A 26,272-nucleotide genomic window follows, 5' to 3' on the forward strand; every position below is an offset into this window, starting at 1 on the left:
TCCACAGCATCACAGCATACATTTTGAGGTCAGAGGACAAGTGCAGTACTTGGTCTCTCCTGCTACCATATGGGTCCTAGGTATCCAATGCAGGTTGTTGTGTAGCAAGTGCCTTTTAACTTGCTGAGCCATTTCAACAACCCTGTAGTATGAATGCTATTGTTATATTTATGAGGAGGGGAGGGGCAGAGAAAAAGTGATGGAAAGACAAAGGGAGAAAAAAGGTGTGTATGGGGGGCGAGGTAATTACCATGTCAGTTTTACAATAGATTAGAAAGAGTAATGTGATAGCATGCAGTGGACAATGGGCTGTTCAGTCTATCACATTGCCAAGATGCATTCACTGCTTAAAGCAAAACCTATCCTTATCCTTGTCCTTGTCCTTGTCCTTGCCCTTGTCCTTGCCCTTGCCCTTATCCTTATCCTTATCCTTATCCTTATCCTTATCCTTATCCTTGGGTTTTCACTATGTCTCTCTCCTATCTGTGTGGGATATAAAATTCTTTGCCTCTTTTCCCAAGTGTGTTTGGTTTTTGAGAATTTTGAAGTGTGTATTTTGCTTTTTCTTCTTCCCTGAGAGTGATCTAGGGCTGTGTAGGTGGTTTTTGCAGAGCTAAATTCCTCAGGGATTTTCTAGTTTAGAATGGTCAAAATTATGGTGATAGAACAATAAAAAGTAGTTCTATGGCCTCACTTTATATCCTTCTGAAAGCTTTCACTTGCTCTAGAGTAAAGGGCTATTAGAAACTCTTTGTTTTCTTCCTCATGATAAGGACAATATGTCCCTAGTTAGGCTACTTTATCTCAAGGAAGAGATATAGATTCCTTTGGGCATGTGTGCAGGAGTAACACAGTTGAGTCATATGGTAAATCTACTTCTAGTTTTTTAAGGAAATCACATAGTAGTTGCAGCACATTACTAAAGAGTGAATATTCACAACAGTGAAAAAAGGACTTTGTCAACATCCTCTTCAGTGTTTGTTGTTACTGGATTTCTTGATGATAGCCTATCTGGCTGAGGTAAGATGGGATTTCAAAAACATTTTAATTTTCAGATCCCTGATGGCTAATGGTATTGAACACTTTTTTATTTGTATATGTATTTTTTATTGAATTTTTGTGTATTTCGTACAGAACATCTCATCAATTTTAATTGTCTTTATACCCCCTTCCCCACTGTCATCCTCCCATAGCACCCACCCTCACTGAAATTTATTTGTCTTAAGGCCTATTGTGCCAAGTTAGTGTCCCCAGACATCCCTCAGTGTAAGTTCATCTACCAAGGTCTAATCAGCTTATCTAGAGTTTTTCCTAAGATCTGCTCTTCCTCACCCAGCAGAAATCAGTTGCCAATATTTTTTCAGCTAAGATGGGGGTCAGCTCTCCATTTCCCCAGTTCTATGCTGGGCTTTTGTCTGTTTGAGCTTTCCTAGGTCCTGTGCATGCTGATACCACTGCTGTAGGTTCATATGAGCAGGGTCTCAGAAGTGTCTAGGACTCTATTTCCATATGATCATGCACCTCCTCCCTGGCTCTTAGAATCTTTCTGCCCCCTCTTCTGCAATGGTTCCTGAGCCCTGAGGAAGTGAAGTTTAATATAAGAGTCCTGTCCAAGGACCAGCATTCTGCAGATTCTTAGTCTCTATCCTTTGGCCATTTGTGACCTTTTATGTTCTTGACCCTCTGTTGCAAAAGGGAACTTCATTAATGAGAACTGAGATATTCATTATGTCTTCCTTATCCTTTGTTCTATGTTATGTAGAGGTTGCATTGCAGATGTGCCACTTAGACTTGGGCAATTCACAATGTCCGAGTGTGACTAGTTGTGGTACGTCGTAATAGTCTCCATCAGGTGCAAAAGAAGCTTCTTAGATGAGTGGTGACTGGGATATTTGTCTGTAAATATAAGGATAGATATTTTGCATATAATAAAAAATTAGATTAGTGTAGGAATGTGACAGTTTAGGGGTTTTCTCTAAGGTCTATGACTTCCCCAGCCATGTGTATTTGGCTGTGTACACAGTACCACACATGAGTTTCCTCCCATTGAGTTGGCTTTTAGTCCAATTGCATAGCTGTTGATTACCCCCAAGATAAAAATTCCACTACTGCACCAATACCATATGCTGTGAAGGCTATTGGTGTAGTTATTTTGTTTTAAAGCTGGTGTTGAACCATCGATTGCACAGTGCTTTCTGAAGCTATGATAACTAGCCTTCAAGAGAAGTGGCTTCCAGGTCCCTTTTTAAAATGTTTATTCTCTGATCTGTTGCCCAAATATTAAATTGGGTTGCTTGTTTTCTTGTTTTGATTTTGAGTCCTTTGTGTATTATACATATTAATCCTCTGTCCAATGTATAGCTGGCAAAGATACCAACACAGATTGCTTTACCCAGCAAAATTATCTGCCATAGGTGGAGACAAATGTTCCCATGATATAAATAGGCTGAAAGAATTCATGTCCAACAATGCAGTCCTACAGAGAATACTGGAAGCATTACTATGAACTGAAGAAAGGAGTAAACATAGCCAAGAGGCTACAGAAAGTAGACAAAGCTATAATTATGGAAAAGCAATATAGAACTAAGAGCACAAACAGAAAATGAAATGACAAAAACCAACAAAGAAACAAAATCCACCTTTTTGTTGTTTACAAGAAACTCATCTTACCTTGAAAGACAGGCCCACCCTAGCGCCACCTTAGATTGAAAGGATTGAAATAAATATTCAAACAAAATCAGACTAATCAACAAAAAAGCACTGTTATTCTAAAATCTGTCAAAATAGATTTTAAACTAAAATTAATCAGATAAATAAAAGGTACTTCATTCTGATCAATAGAATAATTAACCAAGAAGATATTACAATCCTAAACATATATGCACCAAACTCTGATGCACCAAATTTCATAAAAATGGCTAGACTTCAAGACATAGATTATATCCAACTCGACATTAGTAGGTGACTTCAATACCCTGCTTTTTCCAATAGAGCAATCATCTGTAAAAAGTATAAACTGAGAAACATCAGAATAAAATGATATCACATATCAAATGAACCTATCATATCTTCAAAATATGTCCCCCCAACACCAAAGAGAATACTTTCTATTCAGTAGCCCATAGAAGTTTCCCTAAAGTGCACACTGGGACACAAACCAAATCTCAACAGATACATAAAATTTGGAAGAAATTCATACATCCTAGCTAACCTCAATACAGTGAATCTAAATTCAACAGCAAAAGAATTTCTAATAATTACATGAACTCATGAAGATTAAACAATACACTACTAAATGATGAATAAGTTAAAGAAGAAATCAAGAAAAAAAAATCCTGGAATGAAATAAAAATGTAAACAAAATAAACAAATTTTTGAGACATATTAAAACCAGTCCCAATAGTGAAATGTATAGCTCTGTCATGGTTTGAATGAGAATGTTCCCCATGAGCTCCAAGTATTTGAACACTTGGTCCCAAGTTTATGGCACTGTTTGGTGAGGGTCATGAAACTTTTAAGAGATGTGAGCATGCCAGAGGAAGCATGTCACTGGGGCGGGGGGGGGGGCGCTTTAAGAATTCTTAATCTTTGCCCGATTTCCAGTCTCTCTCTGCTTCTTGTGCCTAGTTGAAGATGTGATCACTTGGCTTTTTGCTCTATCCACCTCTGCCACCATGCCTCCCCTGCCATTATGAATTCTGTAAAGTCAAATTTACTTCTGGGAGACCTGTGCCCCACTATCAGCTCCCAGGCCCTCTTGTGAGGTGCTCTGCAACATTCTCTCCCCATGCTGTCCTTACGACTGACTGACAGACTGACACAATGTCCCTCTCAGCTACAGTGTAGGGAATAAAGATATTTATTTGGGCTTGCCAACAAAGCTATGATGGTGAGGAGGGGTCACTTACAAAGCCATGGACACCGTTGTACTTTTTTCCCTACATCTCAGCTGAGCTTTCCAGATCCACAGCCACCAGCCTGCCAGCCCAAGGTGATGAAGCACCCTTCTCCTCCCTGGCTTCCTCCATGTCTATCCTTAGACTTTCCCCATCATGCAATTGAAGCTGACTAATTGGGTGGGAAGGTTGACTATCTCCCTCCCTTTCTACAGAGTCTCTTAGGGTTCAGACATCCAACTGTTGCTAGTCCTTTCAGAGGACACGTGTATCCAACAGACTCTAATCCCTCTGGAATCATAAGCCAAATAAACTTTTCCTTCTATAAGTTTCTTTGGTCAGTGTTTTATCACATCAACAGAAACGTAACTAACACAGAAGATGGTACCAGGAGAGCAGGTGTTGCTATGAAGAACTTGACCATGTGGGTTTTTTGAGGAATGTGGAAGAGTTTGGAAGTTTGGACTAGAAAGGTAATTGAATTATGTAAATGGAGCTTAGCAGACTGTTCTGGTAGGATCCTGGAAGAAAGAGTACTGAAAACAGTGTAGCTCCAGAGGGAAATAAGAACTTAAACAGAAACTGGGATATTTTGGCAAGGAGTCTGGCTAGTATCTACCCACAGCCTAAGAGATTGCCTGAGGCTAAGTTGAAAGTAATAGGCTAATTTCTTTGGTCAAGGAAATTTGAAGACAGCCTAATGTAGGAATGGTACCATGGCTGTTAATGGTGAATATTGTACAGATGTACAGTGAAAAAGAGCAAGTGGGGCAAACAGAAATTCAAAATATACAGTTTAGAAAGAAAAAGAACAATAAAAAAATTAATGTTGGAGCCAAGCTATGCTGAAGAAAAGGCTCTCTTTAATAAAAAGATTAGCGTAATTAAGGAGAGGCTTATAGCTTTGCACTTAAACAATGGAAGGAGTACCATTTGGAAGGAATATCAAGCCATGATCACATACAGCTAGGCCTCCAACTTGTGAAAGGAAATGTGGGAGGAGTTTTCTACTCCCAGAAAAGCCACAACATAGAAAAGCCACTATTAATTTGGATGTAGTGGACAGGGGTCCATCCCAGGCTGGCTGCTGAACAGTGCAGTGTCATTCACATAGTGTTGGGTTTAGAGGCATAAAAGATGCAAGAGTGAAGCGGTCCTGAGTTCTTCTTCCATGGTTTCAGAGAGCACCAGAGGCCAGGCAGTATGCAGCATGGGCATCCCTGAATAACGATGGCCCTGACAGGCCATTAGGTGAAGCTGTGAAGGTAAAGCCTAGTTGGCAATGGAGAACCCAAGATACTAAAGGCATTGAAGATGCTAAAGCTCTAAGATATCTGCCAAGGAGAGTTGCATATAGGGAGTGGTATCAGCCCAAGAGAGAGATATATGTTGCACACAGCAAAACTGGAAGGCCTGAGCCATCTAAGCTCTTTGGATGGAAATTGGATGCGGCGCTATTGGATTTGGTGTTTGCCCTGCAAACTGTTTGAATCCCTTGTTTCCTCGGTGTGTCCCCACTCCTCCCTTTTGGAATAGGAATGTGTATTCAGATTCATTGTATGTTGGAAGTATGTAATTTGTCTTGATTTTACAGGGGTCACAGATAAGAGATTGCCTTGAGTCTCAGAAGAGACTTTGGACTCTGAACTTCTGAATAGCGTTGAACTATGGGGACTATGGAAGTTTGACTTAAATGCATTTTTCATTTTATAATTTTATATAGCCATGAGCCTATAGGGGGCCAGAGAGTAGAATGTGGTGGTTTAAACGAGAATGTCCCCTACAGGCTCCAAGTATTTGGACACTTGGTCCCCAGTTTGTGATGCTGTTTGGGGAGAGTCATGGAACCTTTAAGAGATGTGGCCATATTGAAGGAAGCATATCACTGAGGTCAGTCTTTGTGAGTGTTTAAGCCTTGCCAGATTTCCAGTATCCTTCTGCTTCCTGTGTCTGCTTATAGATGTGATCATTGGCTTTCTGCTCCAACCGCCTCTGCCACCAGGCCTCACCTGCCATTTTGGACTCCAAGTGCCTCTGGAATTGTAAGCCAAATACACTCTTTCTTCTATAAGTTTTTTTGGTAATTGTTATATCACAGCAATAGAAAAGTAACATATAATATCTAAGTGCCTACATTAAGAGATCAAAAAGAGAAGTAATGAGACCATGATACAACTCAATAATCTGGAAAAACAAGAATAAATGAAACCCAATCCCAGTAGAGGAGAACACATTTTTAAAAATCAGAGAAGAGAACAACAGAATGGAAACAACACAAAGAATCAATTAATCTACTGGTTCTTTGAAAAATTTAAAATTAATCTCAATAGATGGAGAAAAAGTTCTTCCACCATCTCCAACATGCCTTAATGATTAAAGTCCAATAGGGAATAGTACTGATGGGACCATACATCAACATAATAAAGGCTATAAGTGACAAAAACACAGAGATCCCCAAAGTTTCACTGGAAACTTCTAGAAATGATCAACACATTCAGCAAAGTGGAAGGATGCATAATCAACTTAAAAAAACAGTAGCCTATTTACAAGTCAATAATAAGCAGTCAGAGAAAGAAATGATAGAAACAGTCCCCTTCAGAATAGTCTCAAAATTAATCTGGGAATAAACTATCCAAGGATGTGAAAGATAGCTACAATGAAAACTAAATCCATGAAGAAAGAGATTGAGGAAGACATTAGAAATAGAACCTCCCATGCTTGTCAATTGGTAGAATTAATATTGTGAAAATGACCATCCTAACAACATTAATTTACAGATACAAAGCAACCCCAACCAAATCTCCATGACAGTTTTTCCCAGAAATAACTAAAAGAATCCTAAAATTCTTGTAGAAACACCAAAGATCCCAAATAGTCAAAGAAATCCTGAGCAAAAACAGCAATGCTGGTGGGATTTCCGTAACAGATATTAAACTATATTACAGAGTTATAGTCACAAAAACACCATGGTACTGGCACAAAAACAGACATGTAGATCAATGGAACAAAATACAAGACCCAAACATCAATACATATAATTACAGCCACCTGATATTTGACAAAAATACACACTGGGTGTAAGAAAACCTCTTCATCAAATAATGCTGAGAAAACTTGATGTCCATATGGACAGATCAATCACCCTGTACTAAAACCAACTCCAAGTGGATGAAGGATCTGAATTAATGAACTGTGAGAAGAAAACTTCGGAAGTAACCTATAATATATAGGTGCAGGAAGGACTTTCTAAATTGGGCTCCATTCACTCAAGGCCAGTAATTGACAAATGGGACGTCATTAAAAAACTTCTGGAAACAAAGGAAACACAAAGAAAAGGAAACAATCGCTGGAGTGAAAAGGAATACCACAGAGTGGGAAGAACCCTTGGATAACAGGTTATTTTTGAGAATATATGACAATCTCAAATCTCAGAAGAATTTAAAATGGCTAAAAAATATCGTTAAAAGGTCAGGTCTGGAGAGAGGATGCAGCGGTTAAAAGCACTGAATGCTTTTGCAGAGAACCTAGGTTCAATTCCCAGCACCCAAATGGCGACTAACAAGCGTCTGTAACTCCAGTTCCAGGGTATTTGATGCCCTATTCTAACCTCTGTGGGCATTGCATAACACAGGTGCACTTACATACATGTAGGCAATACATGCAAATGCATAAAATAAAAATGAATTATTAAAAAAAAAGAAAATCTAAAAGAACAAAAGACTGGCTGGTCTTCAGTTATCTCCTCCTGGTAGGAATAGCTAGAAATCCTTATTCTCAAAAACCTACCTGTTGGCTCACCAAGTCACTGTTAAAACCAAACTGGTAGAGGAACCAGCAGGATATGCAATATGGCAGGAAACTTTATGCACTCTCCTTGACATTTTTCTCCAAATTTCTCAGCATTTGCCAAGCCACTTATTAATTGTATTTATCAGTACCAGTACATTGTACTTTACAAGTTTCTCTGGAAAGAGAAATGTCCTCAACTAAGAAGACCATTCATCACATCCACTCTACAAACTGACATGGGTTCTGAAGATGACCCAGTTTCATATTGGTTATGTATTGACCATTCACCTACAGTAAATGGCATATCAAGGTATGCCATCTCCAAGTATTTAAGGTCATGGCCAGCTCCCACTTATACCTGGAGTGAAGGGTCCTGTTGTGGGTAGTCATCACTACTCTTTATTGTCTTTCCTAAAAGACAGTTGGATCCATGTATATCTGTGCTTTTGCATACAACCATATAACATGTTTACTATTCATGTTTTCATACTTTTACATTTCATCAATTAAACAAGACTAAATATCTCATTTATTTTCTCCTTTTTTGTGCTCAGAATACTGTTTGGAGCATTTTGTCTCTGTTACATCTAACCACAAGAGAGTGTCCTGTAGAATGATTCTCCCATGATTTTACTCATCAGTCCCACCAACAGTGAGCACCAAAATTGCCACTCACTTCTGATGATCTTGATTGAAGCTGCAATAAAGTTCAAAACAACACTTTAAATAACCAAAACCTTGAGCATATCCTTTCTTACATATATCTCAAACATACATCTAGGATACATGCCTAGAAGAGTGATTTCTGAGTCACAATACTTATAGCTAAATACTGTCACATTGCTCTCTAGAATTACATATATGACGAATCCATAGAGGTGCACAAGAGTTTCTGTTTCCTCAAGTGTCTGTGAACTCCCTTTCTTTGCCAAGGCTGTTAGATGTAAAGTGGCCTCTCTTTCAGCTTCCTTATCTCTGGTTTCTCAGGAGCTTTACCATCTTTGCGTTTCTTCCTTTGTAGATGGCATCTTCATACACACTGAGCATTGTTCAATTGCTCATCCTTCCCAGTTTCTTGGGAGATAGTAGAAATTCTATACATCAACCCTTTAAACTTCATATTTTGAAAATTATTCTTTAAATTTGACATTTTAAATTTGATTAAAATATCATTTAATCAACAGAAATATTTCAATTTCAACATAGTCAAATTAATCAGTTTTTTCTCTATGAGCAATTTTTGTTCCTACTTTATTTGTTTTCTTTTTGAGACAAGGCCTGGCTAAAACGTACCTTGTAGTTGAGGCTGACTTTAAACTTCTGATTCTCATGCCTCTTCGTCCAAAATGCTGGGACTGCAGGCATGTGCCACCACATCCAGTTTTATGCAGTGCCGGAGCTTGGACCCAGGGATTCATTCATGCTAGACAAGCTCTCTACCACCTTGCCCATTATTTCTAATTTTTAAAAACCTTTCTCAAAGCCGGGCGTGGTGGCTCACACTTTTAATCCCAGCAGTTGGGAGGCAGAGGCAGGCGAATCTCTGTGAGTTCAAGGCCAGCCTGGTCTACATAGTGAGTTCGAGGACAGCTGGGGCTACAGGGAGACCCTGTCTCAAAAAGGCCGAAAAAAAAAAAAAAAAAAAAAAAAACCTTTCTCATCACAGGCTATTTTAAGAATACTGTAATATGAATTCTTTTAAGAAGAATTGTTTTAAAATAAGCTTTAGAAAACATTTCTTTCCTCCTGGTTTTGTTCTTTTAGAGTCTTTACATGATTCAACAGTGAAGGAATAGTAGATATTAACTACCAAGCTGAACATGAGATTTTGGCTTTATGTAAGACACACTTCTTTTTTTCTACTCCAAAATCTTGTTGTTTGACTTGTAGTTTTACTACCATCTTCAGTCTACTCTCCTGGGCCGTATCTAGTTTCTGCCTGAAGTATTTCCACCTCGCAGCTCACTCTTTCTTAACCAGGTTTGTGGAATCAGTAGAAAGTACTCCCACTGCAACATGTCACCTTGGGCTTTCCAGGCCAACGCTAGGTACTAAACTCTGCCGAGTGCTTACGGTCCTCAGAGATGGGCAGGCACTTGTTTTTACACTAGAAGATTTACTAGAGGTACCTTGTGTTAGAATGCAGCCAAAACCTTATTTTGTTTTTATTTTTATTTTATGTGTATGAGTGTATTGCCTGCATGTATGTAAGTGCACCTGTGTCATGCAGTGCACTCAGAGGTCAGAAGATGGTATCAGATCCCCTGAAACTGGAGTTACAGATGGTTGTTAGCTGCCATGTGGGTTCTGGGAATCAATCACTGGTCCTCTGGAAGAGCAGCCAGTGCTGTTAACCTTTGAACCATCTCTCCAGCCCCGCCCCCATATGATATTTTGTACTTAAATAGGCACTCTTTAATTTGAAGACCAGTTCATTTACTTTTAAGCACAATTCCCCCCTCGGGTTCCTTATTAGCTACTTTTCTGTTGCTATGATAAACCACTCTGACCACCAGCTATTTATGAAAAGAAGGTTTATTTTTTAGCTTACAGTTCCAGAGGAATAGAGTCCATCACAGCAGGGGACATGGCATGGGCAGCAAGACCAGGAAGCTTGCTAATCACATTTCAGTGGCACACAGAAAGCAGAGCATGAGCGTGAGCACAGATCCATGCTATAAACCCTCAAAGTTTGAGTCATGTACTTCCGCCAGCAAGACTTCACCTTACTGAGATTCCATGACTCCTCCAAATAGCACTACCAACTGAGAGCCAAGTGTTCAAGTACATGAATCTGTGGGATACATTTCTCAATCCAATCACCACAGGTTACTTTATGTTGTAATTTTTTTACATTTAATGAACCTTATTGCACAATCCTTATCCAGCAGGTACATTTGTAAATACTAGGAGGCCATAAAAATTATTTTCAATTTTTTAACTTTTTAAATTGACAAATTTTGTATATGTATGATATATAATGCAATACTTCAAAATATGCATATATTTTAGAATTTCTAAATTCAGTTAATTAGCATATACATTATATCATATATCATTTTTATGTGATCTCTTAAAAGTATTATCTTTGAGATTCTTAAATATCAACCTTAAGCATTCACTATACTCACCAAGTTGGCAATGACAATAGACCTCTTGAATGTACTCCTTGTGTATAACTGAAATTTTATATCCTTTGAGTAACTCTGAGAGGTGCTATTATTGGTGATCACAGGGAGTATACTACAAACATTGCAGGTCTGAATGGTCCTACTCTGAAACAATCAAACTGTTCAGCCCCACAAATGCCGAGAATGCCCTAATCACAAACAATGCCTTAAATTGTTTTCATATACAGATAAAGAAAATGAAGTCGGGGGTGGGGGGCGGCATTTAATAGGTGCCCATGCTCATGTAGCGAGCTATGAAACTAGAATACATCTCTAGAAAATGAGTTTGTGTCCCCATGAGTACAAATGCACTTTACTGGGTGAGTTCACTTTAAGCTCTCCCTTTGAATGATAGAAGTGAGTCTGTATGGACCAACTGTGTTTTTACTTTCTGTTTCTTTTTTCCACTTTTCACTGCTTATAGCTGAGTTTGGTGATTACCATCCTGATGAGCATCCTGAGAATTATGTCAGTGACTTTGAAGTTTTCCCCAAGCAGTCACAGAAACTGGAAAGAAAAATCATGGAAATTCATAACAACCAACTCAGGTAATTTGAATCAAAATATGGAGTTGAGAAACCATTATTACATGTAGCAAGTGAAAACAATGTGAAGCAAGACTATGTCATCATTTGGATAGACGGCTTCCGGTGTCAGAGATGTTTCTGGGCTCTACAGAAGACTGGTTGGGGTCTTAACAGTGTGAGGTTTCCCAAGATAGCTGTTTGTGACCTATCAGATATATACCCTCCTGAGTTTCTTAAAGTAAAATCTGAGGTTTGAAAAACATCCTTTCCAATTTGAGTTAGGCTTTTTCCTCTCTTGTGGCTGTTTCGAGAACTGTTGACGTTAAGTAGAGTTGAATCCACAGACAAGGCTACCTTTGCTGAACTGCTTATAAGATGACAAGGTTTAATCTATGTTCCTCCTTTGCTTGTCTGAGTACTTCAGGTCAGTACCAAGCTGAATGAATATCATTATGTGCTAAACACCATGTTGTACACAGTGCACATACTGATCAAATTAGTCTTGACAACAGTGTGGGAAGTAGGTGCTATGGCTGTTTACCTGTTACATATGAGAGAACTAAGGGCCAAAGAGGTTAAGCAACTTATGCACAGCTACTAAGTAGGGAGCTGGGATTTGAATTCAAGTAGTGCTCTTAAACACTATGTGATGCTTTCACATTACATTGATTTAAGAAAATGAATCATGCTTAGGAATCATTACTAACTTGGAATTCAAGTGACGTAGGTATTCTATTCTTTAATTAGAATTTAGATCCTGTAAAAATTAAAGAATTAGTTAATAATAACATGCACAGGCAGTGCTATAAGAACAGTGAAGAACCAAAACACCAGTGCTCCCTCCAACAGTCTTCTGGGCCTCTGGTAATCAAGAAAATACTGCTGCAGGCACTCCTCCTTCTTTTGATTCTGAGAATAATATACTTTTGGTCACTTAAAGTGACAGCATATTTCATCTCAGAGAAGATAATGTTTATTTTTAAGGTACTTAGACATTAAAGCATTGTACTGATTTCAGAAAGCAATATATCATCACCATGGCTTACCTTAGAGAATTATCTTCTAAAAAAAGTTTGTTGAAATACATATTGAACTTCCACTGTTCTCTGTATATTTTGGAAAAAAACATGCTAGAGGTAGCAATGAAGCAATGATATTCCAGTTGAAGAGGCTTTGGTATAGAAATATTCTTCCTAGGGCCCACAAGGTAAATATTAAATGAAGATGCATTCATTGCATAAATTCGTACCAGTGGTAGGTCTTCTGGTCATTACTTCCAGGAACTAAAATATTAGTGCATATTATAATGACAGACATGCATTTATTGGATGCCAAAACACTGCAAAGGAGTTTCACTGCACTGTTCTACTCCAACCCACCAAACTCTGTGAGATAGAAACCATTGTCCCCAGTGAGGGATGGTAAAGGTACAGTTTGGAGGGGATAAAGAATTTTCCCTGGTTGTTAACAGCAGTGTCAGGACTTGAACCATGAGTTATCTGACACGAATGCCCACACATTACTCCTGTGTTGGAGTAGTCATGGGGAACAGGTAGTCGACTACCTTAGAAAGGGTATTGTGGCCAGGAGAAGATAGTCATCTCTGCCATTCAAAACTGTCAATGACCAGAAAAGGAATAGGAAGAAAAGACATTAACAACACTTGGCAGCCCACAGGTCTTCATGAAGAAGTGGTGTATCAAAGAATACTAATAATCATAAATTTGTAGATTGGACTGTGCTTGACTACCTGGATTTATTGATATCTCTGAAATGATCATCGTGGTCTTGATGGTTTTCAGTGCTCCATTTTGTAAATTTCAGAAGTCACACACAGATGATAAATTTACATAGCTTGATCAAAGCTGCTGTCTATGCATAGATAGTATGACATATTTGTAATATCTAGAAAGCCCTTGAAAAGAGGTCAAAGTCATTGACAGATGAGCCTAGAAGGCATTAAGAGGCACTGCAAAGAGTGTCAAAGAGATACATTTCTGTGTATTTTTGCTTATCCTCAAGGGGTTCTGCTTAACCCTCAAGGGGTTCTGCATTTGATTCTCTATCAGTACATCAAAGAGATATTTTATATTTGAAGAGGGAAAAAGGTATGTAGTAGGTGACAGTGTCAAAAGAGAAGAACTTTTTAGACTTGGATGGAAACCAACATGTTATCATGGCTACTGATGTTTGGAGGGTTTAGTGAACTCTTTGCTTGCAGATCAGGAAAACGTTGATCCAGTGTGGGAAACAGCACCTTTGGACTGGCATAAACTTGAGTGTCAGGAAGAGTTCCATGCAAAGTTCCACCAAGCCATGTATCTTGCTTTCCACTGCAGCCACAGTGTTTAGTGCCCTTTACATGGCAAAGGATGAGCCGTTATTATAACAACCTCTTGAGAGTGTACAACTGGCCTTTCTTAGGGCATGAGGGGCATCATAAATAACAGCCTTCTACCTACCTGGTTTCTGTACTTGTTGAAAAAAAAATCAATAGAAAAGAAAATGAAAGTAAGTAGATGGTGATGGAGATATATAAACATTCACAAATATAATGATATTCATATGCACTGAGAAAAAATTTTTAGCTAGGGATAGGTCACTTTCATAATGTCTTCATATTTTTTAAAGATGGGGCCTCTCTCTGTAATCTCCTCTCAAAGGAACTTGCTATTTAGACTAGGCTGGCCTTCAACTCACAAAGATCTGCTTGACTCTGCCTCCGAAGTACTAGGATTAATGGCATGTACCACCATACCCAGCACACTCAGACTTTTTATGATTAGAACCATTCTGCCTTTATACTCACTAAGGAATGTGCAAAAATTGCCATATTTGGGGGGAAAATAATGAGGGTGGAATAAAGAACTTCCCTTCCTGGGAAGGTTACACTCTGCTTGTATGCACAGCCTACATGGTTAGTTAGATGGTCATGAATAAGAAAGTTCTTGTTCTTAGCATGAAAGAGAAAGTGAGGAAAATAGAGACTCATTGGAGGTTTTAGGTTTCCAAACTAGGATTGAAATTTCATGTTTGTTTGAACTAAATCTTTAAACTCAGCTAGATGTTTAGGAGCTTGGTGTGAAAATTAAGATACATGCTTATGTCAAACTTTCTCCTGTAAATGTAACATATTTTCATTGCACTGGAAGGTAAAGTAGAAAGAAATTATAACTTTAGAAATATTGTAGTATACTATAGCTATTCATTATATCTATATAAATCAGGGGAGTTCAGTTTTTCTGAAGGCATCCCCCAAAGCTCAATGAGTTAACACAATAATGGCTTCCTCCTCACTTGGATTCATGTCCACCTGAGTTAATCCAAGCACTCCTGCCACATTGTTACTCAAGGCCATCAGAAGCTTGAGTTTTCCAGTTGTTAAACCAAAGAGAAAAGCAAACTCTGGAAGGTCTGGTTCCACCTTACACATGAAACATGTTGTTTCTGCTTGCAACTCAGTAATCAGAAGCAGCCCCAAAGGCCATCTCAACAGTGAAGCTAGAAAATAGTTTCATGGTCTTCACCATGTGAGTGACTATTTAATAAGATTCTGCTTTTTCCTACTTTTTATTGTGGAATTGGTGACTGAACCTTGAACCTCATGGTGCTAGGCAAGTGTTCTACCACAAAACTGTGTCTCCAGCCCTCTTTTAACTTTTAATTTTGAAAGAGAATGTGACTAACTTTCCCAGGATGGCCTGGCACTCACTCTATAGCCCAAGCTGGCCTTGACTTGTGATCCTCTTGCCTCAGGCTCAAGAGTAGCTGGGATTGTGTGTCTGCACCACAAAATTTACATGGTTTTGTTTTCTGTTTTCTTTCTTTTGAGGGTAGTTTTTAGAGAAGTTCCGTCATGCAACCAATAGCAGTTGCAATAGTCTGTATGATTTGGGGTCCTCAAAGGCATCCCTGGACAACATCTTCTAAGGAGGCATCACATCTCTGACACTGGAATTTTCATTGAACAAACTTATGACCTCTGGGAATGCCATTTTCCACCCAAGCAGAATGCCTTCTGAACTTAAACTCTTCCTAGGCATGTCTCAATCCAATCAAGTTGACAAATTAAACCATTAATGATGACCTGGCCCAGGTATTCAACTACTTCACCGTCATTACTGGGTTCCCCTTTGTTACCTTCACGTCCTCATGACCTTATGGCTTGAAATCTAGAGCTGGAGAGATTTCTCAGTGGGTAAAGTATGTGCTGCCAAACCTGACAACCTGAATTCAATCCTTGGGATCGGCATGGTGGGAGGAAAGAATGGACCCCTGCAGTTGTCCTCTGAGCTCCACATATATGCTATAGCATGCTCAAGCCCCTTCCTGACATTAATAAATAAATATAAATAAATTAATAAGTAATAGATATTTCAAACTATCTAAAAGATAATATCCATGAAGCCGCAATTAATTTGCTTGGTACTTTTGGTTAGTGAAAGAAGCTACACCTGCCAGCCATCCAAAGCCTTTGGCTGTCTAGAGGTCATTACCCCAAAACAAAGTTCAGTGACACCCAGCTACTACATTTGGGAGACCTTTGAAGTCCATAGCAAAGATCATTAACATTACCATCCCAAGAAATATAGATGAAAATGAAATGTACCTCTTTCCTTTCAAAGAAAGTTCTACCTTTACAGTTAAGAGGCTTTAAGAGTTAACTGAAATTTGCATTTTCTTTATCTCCAGTTTCCTCTTCCCAGCCTTGGGCCTGTGGGACTCTCAGAGGCTGTGAGTTCTGAACCAACATGCTAACATTTGTGGAAGGTTAAAGTGCAAAGTTACACCCTGCTCTTGATAGCTAATCTTTTGCTTATCACCTGTGATAGAAAACATTAGATTGGAATTGACCAGGGTGGTGTGAAAATGAAAGCTGAGACAACCTCAGGACAGGTAGTTCTTTATTAAGAACAATGAAGGTGGTCAACAGTTTCTTCATGGGATTTGAAACTGTGCCCTGACCACAGTCATTGGGCTGCTTGTAAAGGTGTTGGGGGGAGGGCAGCAGAGTTGCAAATGAGACGGTGTAGGTCTATTTTCATAGTTCAATGTAAGTGCCTTTGATACATTTGTTTTTCCCCAGATAACACAGTCTCCTGGTTTTACATAGTTCCTGAGTTGGAAATTAGTTTGGATCTGAGGTTCACTTAACGTGGTAGGGGACCCTTTTAAGTCTAGATATTTATCCTTCAGCTGGGGGATTTGGTGACACTGAGCCATAAACCCTCTGGATAAGAACAACCACCAAAACCTGTAACCTGTAGGACAATGAAGTGAGTCCCATTCGAGATACTGCAAATACCAGCTAGGGCAGGATAGCTTTTTCCAATTACACATGACAGGATAATAGGGAAGAGAAAATCATCGAATGTTTGGAGGGGAAATGATGGTGCTGAGAAGTACAGGAGTTTCCTCACTGATCCCAAATTCTACAGCCTACAAATCTTACAGTTCCTTGGAGCCTCATGAATGCAAAGACACTTGTTCAGCTGAAAGGCAAATCTTGACAGCATGCCCAAACATTTGAAGCCAGATGTGAAGAAAATTTAAAGTTGCGACAACTTAGGCCAAGTAAACTCTCAACCAAGTTGCAGCACAAACTAACTTAAACAAATAATTCCACTGTTCAGAGTGAGAATGCTCTGTTGGGCTTCTCTCCCTGAATTTAATTCTGGAGCTTATGGATCCAAATGGCTGAGGTGGAGTCAAACCAATACCTTTCTCTGCTTGTTGTGCTTCAGGCAATCCAGTTATCAAGGCATGAGGTCATGAGGGAGATTATGGAGATTATATGTATATATTAGTGGAGACAAATAATAAACATTGATTCTTTGAGTATGCGTGTTTCTATATTGTCTGCGATGACGTACTAAAGGAAGATCAACATGAGTAATGTAAAGTCAATCATGACAGGCAAAAGGGAAAAACTATAGCTCAATACATGATTACATGGCCTTACCAAATTTATTAAAAAAGCATACCTTAAGAGAATGGCTAACTCCTGGAGGTGGAGAGATGCCTCAACTGTTAAGAAAACTAACTATTCTTGCAGAAGCCCGAGGTTCGAATCCCAGCATCTACATGGCAGCTAACAACTGTCCGTAACTCCAGTTCCAGGGGATCCGACGGCCTCTTCTGACCTCTACAGGCATTGTATCACATGGGTGCACTTACTTACATGCAGGCAGTACATGCATACACATAAAATAAAATAATAAATAAAAAAAGAGAATGGCTAACTCTTAAAAAGAGAATGCAACTAATCACCGGCCTTCTCAATGTCTCATTACAAACAATTTAACAAAGCATTTTCTAATTCAACATTTCAAGGATAGAAAATTTTTATTTTCCATTGCCATGCTAGAGGTTTTATAAGATACAAATGTCCAATAGGACATTGAAAGAACAGAAAAATTCTCTTTAATTACTTAGTGTGAAAACAAATTATTACATCGAGTTGTTGGGGGCCTTCATAGTCTCAATAGATTGGGGGCTCTGCCTTTTCTGTGCTGGCTTCCCCTCTTGCCTTCTCTGACATCTGCACTGGGTCTTTATAAATTTGTCAGTTAGGACTTTGAAATGCTTATTTCAGTCGTGTGTGGGACCAGACTCTATTCTGAGGAGCATGAAATGGAAAAAAATAAAAATAAAATCCAAGGCTAAACATCATGTGGAACCAACAAAGACTCTAAACAATCAGATTAATCTTGAGGAAAATGAGCAAAACTGAGGCTATGACACCATCTGACTGTAGAATATACAGTCAAGACATCATATTCAAAACATCATGATACCGACATGAAACAAACACAAAAAGCAATGAACCAGAAAAGAGAGCCCAGAAATAAATTCATGACTCATAACCAGTGAAGTGCAGCAGCAAAGCAAGACCACACACTGGAGAAAGGATTGTCTTTTGCATAAGTGTTGGGCAACCTGGTTATCCTCATGCAGAGAATGAAATTAGGTCCATATGTTTCACTATATAAAAATCAACTCAAATGTATTAGAAATTTAAGACCTGACACTATGATATGTATGACTTTTAATACTTTAATCTTGTTTTTACTTTTCTTACTTTCAAAAGCTGCAGGATGAGTTATGAAGTAATTATTAATTCATCAGGTTTTTTTACTCAACTTTATCTTTGTGGTATTCGGCCATTTTTTTCTGGGTGACTTCAATTTGTTTTTATGGATGTGTATTATTCCTTCATTTATCCACTCTGCTATTGATAGACATTCACAGTGTTTTCTATATTGTGCTGCTACTATAGGACTTCTATATATTTCTTGGTATAATATGAAATACTTTATGCTGCATATCTATGTAGTTCTTATAAGTTAGGATAAATTAGGATAAATATGCTAAATGCCAGATAATGCCAGAATATTTTCCATGTTAGTTATATCAAACTACTTCTATTCAGCGGTGTGGGACATTAACTTTTGCTGTGCATCCGTATTAGTGCTGTTTTATCTCAGGCTTGTAGTTTTACCACACCCAGACATGTAAATTATTTTTCACAGTGATGTTAGATTTCGTTGATTATAAAGATGTTGGATAGTTTTCATACAGTTGTTGACTGCTTATATCGCCTATTTGTTAAGTGTCTATAAAGCTTTTGCCAGTTTTTGCTGGGTTATTTGGACTTTTTAAATATCATTGTTTTCTGATTATTAGGAGTTTTAAAAAGACATTCTAGATACTTGTATTTTTTTTTTGTTATACACATTGCTGACATCTTCTCCCACATTGTGACTTATTTTTTGATTCCATAAATATCATTGGCCTGATTAACAGAGATCCTTGAATTTAGTGGTACCTCCTCTGGTGCTGGGCAGCCCTTGAAACTTGCTGCCATTTTGGGCTAAGTTTAGTGATTAGAAAACAGATACCAATGAAACATAGGAAGGAAGGAGAAGTGGTCAGATCACTTATGCAAGGAAAAATGAGTCGCCTTTCACTGTAGTCTATTTCCTTTCCTATACTTATTACACTACACCAGAGACTAGGTAATGTATTAAAAGGTAGATTCATTTAGCTCCCAGTCTTAATAGATTCAAGAGCATAGCACAAGCATCAACTGTCTTTGTATTGCAGCATTACAGGTGGCAGTTATGATGGGAGCTTGTATAAGAGGGCAAGACAATATGGAAAGAGGTAAACCCAGTCAAGGATTAGATTTGTTTGCTTTTAATAGTGTGTGTGTGTGCGTGCGTGCATGCGTGCGTGCGTGTGTGTGTGTGTGTGTGTGTGTGTGTGTAGTGTGTGTAGTGTGGAGGTCGTAGGACAGCCTCTGGTGCCATTGCTGACCTTGTGTGAGGCAGGGTATCTCAGAGTTCCTGATGTATAAGAAGCTCACTGGCCTGCTAGCTTCCAGGAATTCTGTCTCCACCTTGAACCTTGCCAGAGGTACACTGAAATTACAGGATTTTCCTAATGTGTCTTAGCTTTTACATGGATTCTAGGAATTTCAGTTAAGGTCCTCATGCTTGCACAGCAAACACACCATGAACTGAACCATCTTCCCAGCCCTTGCCTTGCTCTATTTAAAACAACTGTCTCTCAACACAAATTAAATGGCATGACATAAGAACCACAATCAGCCTCAATGGACTGATGATTTTGCACCCAGTACCATATCTTTTAAAAAATATTTTTATTGATTCTTTGAGAATATCATATAATGTATTTTAATCATAAGCAGAAACCCCTAGCTGGGTGTGGTGGTGCACATCTTTAATCCCAGCAGTACACACGGGAGGCAGAGGCAGATGGATCTCTGTGAGATCAAGGTCAGTCTGGTCTACATTATGAGTTCCAGGCCAGCTCAAGTTACAGGAAGATCCTGTCTCAAAAAGACCAAACAAGGCAACTGGAGACAGATGGCTTAGTGGTTAAGATCACTGGCTACTTTTCCAGAGGACCTGGATCCAATTCCCAGCACCTACATGGCAACTAACAACCATCTGTAACTCTAGTTAACAGGGGATCCAATGCCCTCTTCTGGCCACCTCAGACTTTGCAGGACATGAGTTCATTTACATACATGTAGGCAAAACACTTCTACAAATAAAAACTTAAAAATAAATAAGTAAATATTTTAAAAAGAAATACTAAACCAACTCTGCACCCACCGTACTGTTCCTGCACACTTCAAGTCCTCTATTATTATTTTTAAGGCCTATTCATTCTAATTTGTGTCCCAAAATGCTCTTGGCTGTGGGACCATTTACTGGAGCCTAGTCAACTTACCCAGAGTCACACCCTTAAAGAAAGCTGATGCTCCCTCTCCCAGAAGTTGTTGTTTGCTAGCAATTCCACAATTAGGAATTATTGTCAATCCCCACCTTTATTCTGGGATTGTTGTCTGGCTTGAGCTTTGTGCATGCTGCCATGAATGCTGTGGAGTTCATATGTGAAACAACCCTGCTATCTGAAAAATACTATTTTCTTGTTTTCATCCACCACCTCTAGCTCTTACCATCTTTCTGGCCCCTTTTCCACAATGCTCCCTGATTCTTGGGAGAAAAGTGAGATATAGGTGTCCCACTCAGAGCTGAGCACTCCCCAGTCTCTTATTCTCCGTAGGCTCTCCAGTTCTATGTCACTTTGTTAATCACCATCTGTTACTTGAAAAAGCTTTTCTGGTGAGAGTTGAAAGAAAAATTAACCTATGGGTATAACAATAAGTCATTAGGGGTCAGTTTAATACTATATCCATTTATCAGAATAATAGTAGCAATTTCCCCTGTAGCCTGTCATCTATCTAGCTACAGGTGCTTGACTCTGATAGTGGTACCACTTATGGACTTCACCTTGCAGAGTGGGCCTTAAGTCCAATAAGAAGTGGTTGGTTACTTACATAACATTCATGATAATATGGCTCTAGTAGGCATATCTCACCAGGCCAGTTATTGTATCTCACATGGTTGAGACTTGAGTAAGGTTTATGATCACTTTTGTTTTCCTATAGCATGCATAGCACTTTCCAGCACTGTGAAAGAAGACAGTAGAGATGAAGCATCAAGGTCTGTAACTGCTGGATTCCTCCTTGTTTGTTCTATGACTTATGCATGTAGTGTCTTCAGCATTAGGGTCTTACTGTCAAGTTCTGGTGGACAACAAAGATTATTGGCAATATCTAGTATTGTTGAGGATCTATGGGAACAATTTCAAAAGAGAGCACATTCCAACACTAGCCTTTTATTTGCAGGCCTGTGGTATCTGTTAGGGTCATTACCCAACCCCATTATAGAATAACTCAATTTAAACTCATTTTATGTATGTATATGTATATATTTGAATAAGCTTTTACCATACTAGGTTTCCACATGACTTTTTCAAATGGCCTGTAATATCCCTCCCTATACTCCCTCCTGTATGCTGCCATGCCACACACCATTTAATCCTTCCTATTCCATCATTCATTTCCTGCTTTTCTATCACTCCACTCTCTCTCCCTTTTCATGAAGTCAATAGCCCCTTATAAGTATTTTTTTGACCTCTCTGAATTTTGCAATTGAAACAGACATCCATAAAGATTCAAAACTAGCACACACTTATGAGAGAAAACATACAACATTTCTTTCTGGGTCTTAGTTACCTCACCCAGGATGATTGTCTCCAGTTCCATCCTTTTGCCTGTGAATTTCATAATTTGTTTGTCTTAACAGATGGATAACACTCCATTATGTAAATGTACCATATCCATCAGTTGATGAACATCTGTATTGCTTCCATTTCCTGACTATTGTGAATAGGTCAGCATGAACATAGATAACTATGTGGTAGAATCCTTTTGGCTTGGGAGGGTTATATTTGGATGATGAAGTAGATCTATTTCTAGCTCTGTTGAGGAAAGTCCACACTGGCTTCCACAGTGGCTGCACTTGTTTTCACTAATCCAGCAAAGAATAAGTGTTCCTCATTCCCCACATCCACACTAGCATTTGTCATCATTGGTTTATTTATATTGTAGTCATTATGGCTAAGGTAAGATAAAATTTCAAAGCAGTTTTACTTTGCATTTTCCTGATGTCTATAGATGTTAAACATTTGAAAAAATATTTCTTGGACCTTAGCAGACTGCCTGAGAGTGCCTGGATCCAGCTTCCCCATGGTAGTGTTTCCCCAAATCAAGCTGTGCCCAGCCCCCCTAATTGGACCACATGAGGCCCCTCCCACTTGGCCAGGGCTAGACCTCTCTGCCCTACAGTAGGGGCTGAGGTACTTAGCAGGCTGCCTGAGAGTGCCTACACTGGGCCTCGCCTTAGTGAACTTCCACAATTATGTTGTGAGTGCTTGCTAGTAGGGGTCCAGACATTAGAAAGAAGCCTGAGTGTACCTGACTGGAGCCTTACTTGGGCCTCTGTAGGCGCTCCTGGGTTGCTGATCTGAAGTCATCAGTTCCCTCCAATATAAAATCTGAGAGAACCTGAAACTTAGACCAAACAGCTTTACATACCCAATAAGAAAACAACCAAGGTACACCAATAATATGAACAGAAGCAGACTTCAACTCAATAAAGAATATCTGAGTTTCATACCAGAATTACAAACAACAAAAAAATTCACATTGTCAGAATCACAATGGAAGAATAATATGGAAAACCAAGACAGTATGTTCCTGCCACACTCCACCAGTCCTACAGAAGAGTTCTACAGGGAGAACACCCTGGAGATAATACAGAACACAGAATTCAAAAGAACAATCATAAACATGATCCAGGAATTCAATAAATTTAAAGAACACACAAACGAACTAATCAAAGAACTAAAAGAAAATAGGAATAAACTTCTGACTGAATTCACAAAAGAGATAGAAAGACTGAAGGAACCTTAGGCTGAAATGAAGAAGGAAGTGAAAAACTCAGTAAGCCTATTTGAAACAAAAGGAAATAGCCTCACCTCAAGGATAGAATAAATGAAATGGGAAACAGAATAGCAACACTGGATAATAAAGTTGAAGAACTGGACCATTCAAGCAAAGATTTTGAAAAAAAAAAAAAAAACACAAGAATGGAATGTGGGATACCAAAAAGACCAAATCTATGCATAATAGACATAGAGGAAGGAGAATTTCAGGTTAATGGTATTGACCAGATCTTAAGCCAGATTATAAATGAGAATTTCCCAAAAATAAGGAAAGACATCCCCATAAATACAAGAAGCATATAAAACACAAAATAGACAGGATCAGCGAATAAACTCCCCATGGCATATCATAGTAAAAACACTAAATGTACAGAACAAGGAGAGAAAACTGAGAGCAGCAAAAGAAAAACAACAAGTCACATAAAAAAGAAAACCAATCAGAATTACAGTTGACTTATCAATGCAAACTATGAAAACCCGAGGAGCCTGGAATTAAGTATTCCCAGTACTAAATGACTATAGCTGCCAACCCAGAATACTTTATCCAGAAAAAAAATGTCTATTATAGTTGAAGGGGAAAGAAGAAATCTTCCACTACATGAATAGACTGATACAATACATGTTCAAAAAACCAGCTCTTCAAAGAATACTTGAAGCAATACAAAGAATGGGAAAAGGAACAGCTATACAGGGGCAACAGAAAGAAACTAAATAAAGATATAATTATGGAAACACAAAGTTAGACAAGGAATGCAAACAGTAATCAAAATGATGGCAACCAATACACATTTTTCAATAATAACTTTGAATATCAATAGACTGAACTCCCCAGTCAAAGTACACAGGTAGATTGAATTTGTCTGTTCACCTTCAAGGACAGGAAGTATCTTATGGTGAAAGGTTGGAAAAAATATTTTAATAAAATGGCACTAAAAAATAAGCAGTGGTTGTATTTCAAATATCTGACAAAATAGACTTCAAACTAAAACCAATCAGAAGAGATAAAGAAGGTCACTTCATTCTAATCAAAGGAACAATTAACCAAGAAGATACTACAATCATGAATATATATGCACCAAACTCTGATATACCCAAATTCATAAAAACAACACTACAGCACTTTAACACATAGATTAACCCCAACTCAGTAATAATAGGGGACTTCAATACCCAACTGTCTCCATTAGACAGGACACTAGACAAAGAATAAACAGAAAGACATCTGAATTAAATGATTCTGTACATCGGATGGACCCAATAGACATCTACAGAATATTCCACCCAAGCATTGGGGCACAAAACAAACCTCAGCAAATACAAAAAGTTGAAATAATCCTGTGCATTATATCAGACTACAATGCAATAAAACTTAAAATCAAGACAGGAAGAAGCCTTAGTAACTACATGAACTCATGGAGTTTAAACAACATACTCCTGAATGATGACTGGGTCCAAGGAGAAATTAAGAAAGAAATAAAAATATTTCTGGAATTAAACGGAAAGGACAACACAACACAACACAACAAAACCTGTGAAACTCCTTAAAAGCAGTCTTAAGAGGGAAGTTTATAGTTCTAAGTGCCTACATTAAAAAATCAGAAAGAGCACAAATAAATGACATAACATTTCAACTCAAGACTCTGGAAAGGCAAGAAGAAATGAAACCCAAACCCAGCAGAAGAGAAGAAACAACAAAAATCAGAGCAGAAATTAATGAAATAGAAACAAAGAAAACAATACAAAGAATCAACAATTCCAAGAGCTGGTTCTTTGAAAAGCTAAACAAGATAGAAAGACTTTTACCCAGTTAACTGAGTTCTTGGAAAGGTTAAACAAGAGAGACATACCCTTATCCCAGTTAACCAAAAGAAAGAAAGAGCAAATTCAAATCAACAAAATCAGAAATGAAAGAGGAAACATCGCAACAGACACCCAAAAGACCCACAACATTATAAGTGAATACTTTAAAAACCTATACTCTATTAAATTTGAAAACCTAAAAGAAATGGATGGATATCTAAAACTCATGGAAACAACAAAAGCTAAATCAAGAAGAGATCAACAGTTTAAAGAGACCTTTAACATATAAGGAAATTGAAAGAGTAATACAAAAACTCCTGACTAAAATAACCCCAAGCCTGGATAGATTTACAGCAGAATTCTACAAGACATTTAAAAATCTGCAACCAATACTACTTAAGTAATTCTAAAAGACAGAAGCAGAAGGAGAATTTTTTCTATGAAGCCAGCATCACCCTAGTACCAAAACCAGGCATTGTGGACCCTAGCACCAAATCCTTATACATGATTACATATCTTGATGTAACTGCAAGAACCAGGAAAATGGCAGGGAACCAGGGAGGTAAAGGGAAAGTAGAAACCTGAGAAAGAATAGTAGCAAACAGGTGTTACTGAGGGAGAAATGTGTAAAAAGAGGGTTGTTAATGAGGAGGGAGAGGAGGGCTATGTAAGGAACTATGGGAAGAAAGGGGAAGAAGGAGTTCAAGAGAGGTGGGACGATATGGGTGTGCGGGGATCTCGGGGTGCCAGCTGCTGGGCATGGCGCCGGTCTCCCACACGTTGCTGGAGTGCGGCGGGTCCCGCGGGCCTCATCTGCTGGAGTGCGCGCGATTCTACTGATCGTTGTGCTCCCAGGTGGGTCCCTGCCTCTCCACGTTGTTGTGGGTCTCTGCTACCGGGGCTGGCCCGGTCAGATTCTGTCCCAATCCACCGTGCACTCTCTCTCTAAGTTCGGGACCCGTCAGCTGCCGGGTCGCGAGGAGAGGTGCAGGACGGCGAAAACTGGATTTCCGTGAGTCGGTTTATGAAGAGACAGCTCTCTCCGGAGAGGCAGGATCACACACAGAACTCAGCTCAGTCAGTGGTACAGCCCCTTTATTCAGTGACTTAGCTCGCTCCAAGTCTTAGTGATCCAGCTCAGATTAATTGGGGGAAGCCAGGATATTTTATACTGTGGGGGTAGTGGTAAAAGCCTTAGCTGATAGGT

General features: G+C 38.8%; 1 protein-coding gene across 2 annotated transcripts in view; it reads left to right on the forward strand.

Moving 5' to 3' along the window:
- Nucleotides 1-26,272, forward strand: part of Frmd3 (FERM domain containing 3) — a 326,943-nt gene that overhangs the window by 208,706 nt on the left and 91,965 nt on the right. For both annotated transcript variants that reach the window (XM_008841381.2, XM_008841380.3), the window contains exon 6: nucleotides 11,280-11,403. In XM_008841381.2, the coding sequence (XP_008839603.1) occupies nucleotides 11,280-11,403 (124 nt within the window). The remainder of the gene's footprint in view (nucleotides 1-11,279; nucleotides 11,404-26,272) is intronic.

Source organism: Nannospalax galili, unplaced genomic scaffold, assembly GCF_000622305.1.
Source record: "Nannospalax galili isolate Female #2095 unplaced genomic scaffold, S.galili_v1.0 scaffold801, whole genome shotgun sequence".
NCBI classification, from domain to species: Eukaryota; Metazoa; Chordata; class Mammalia; order Rodentia; family Spalacidae; genus Nannospalax; species Nannospalax galili.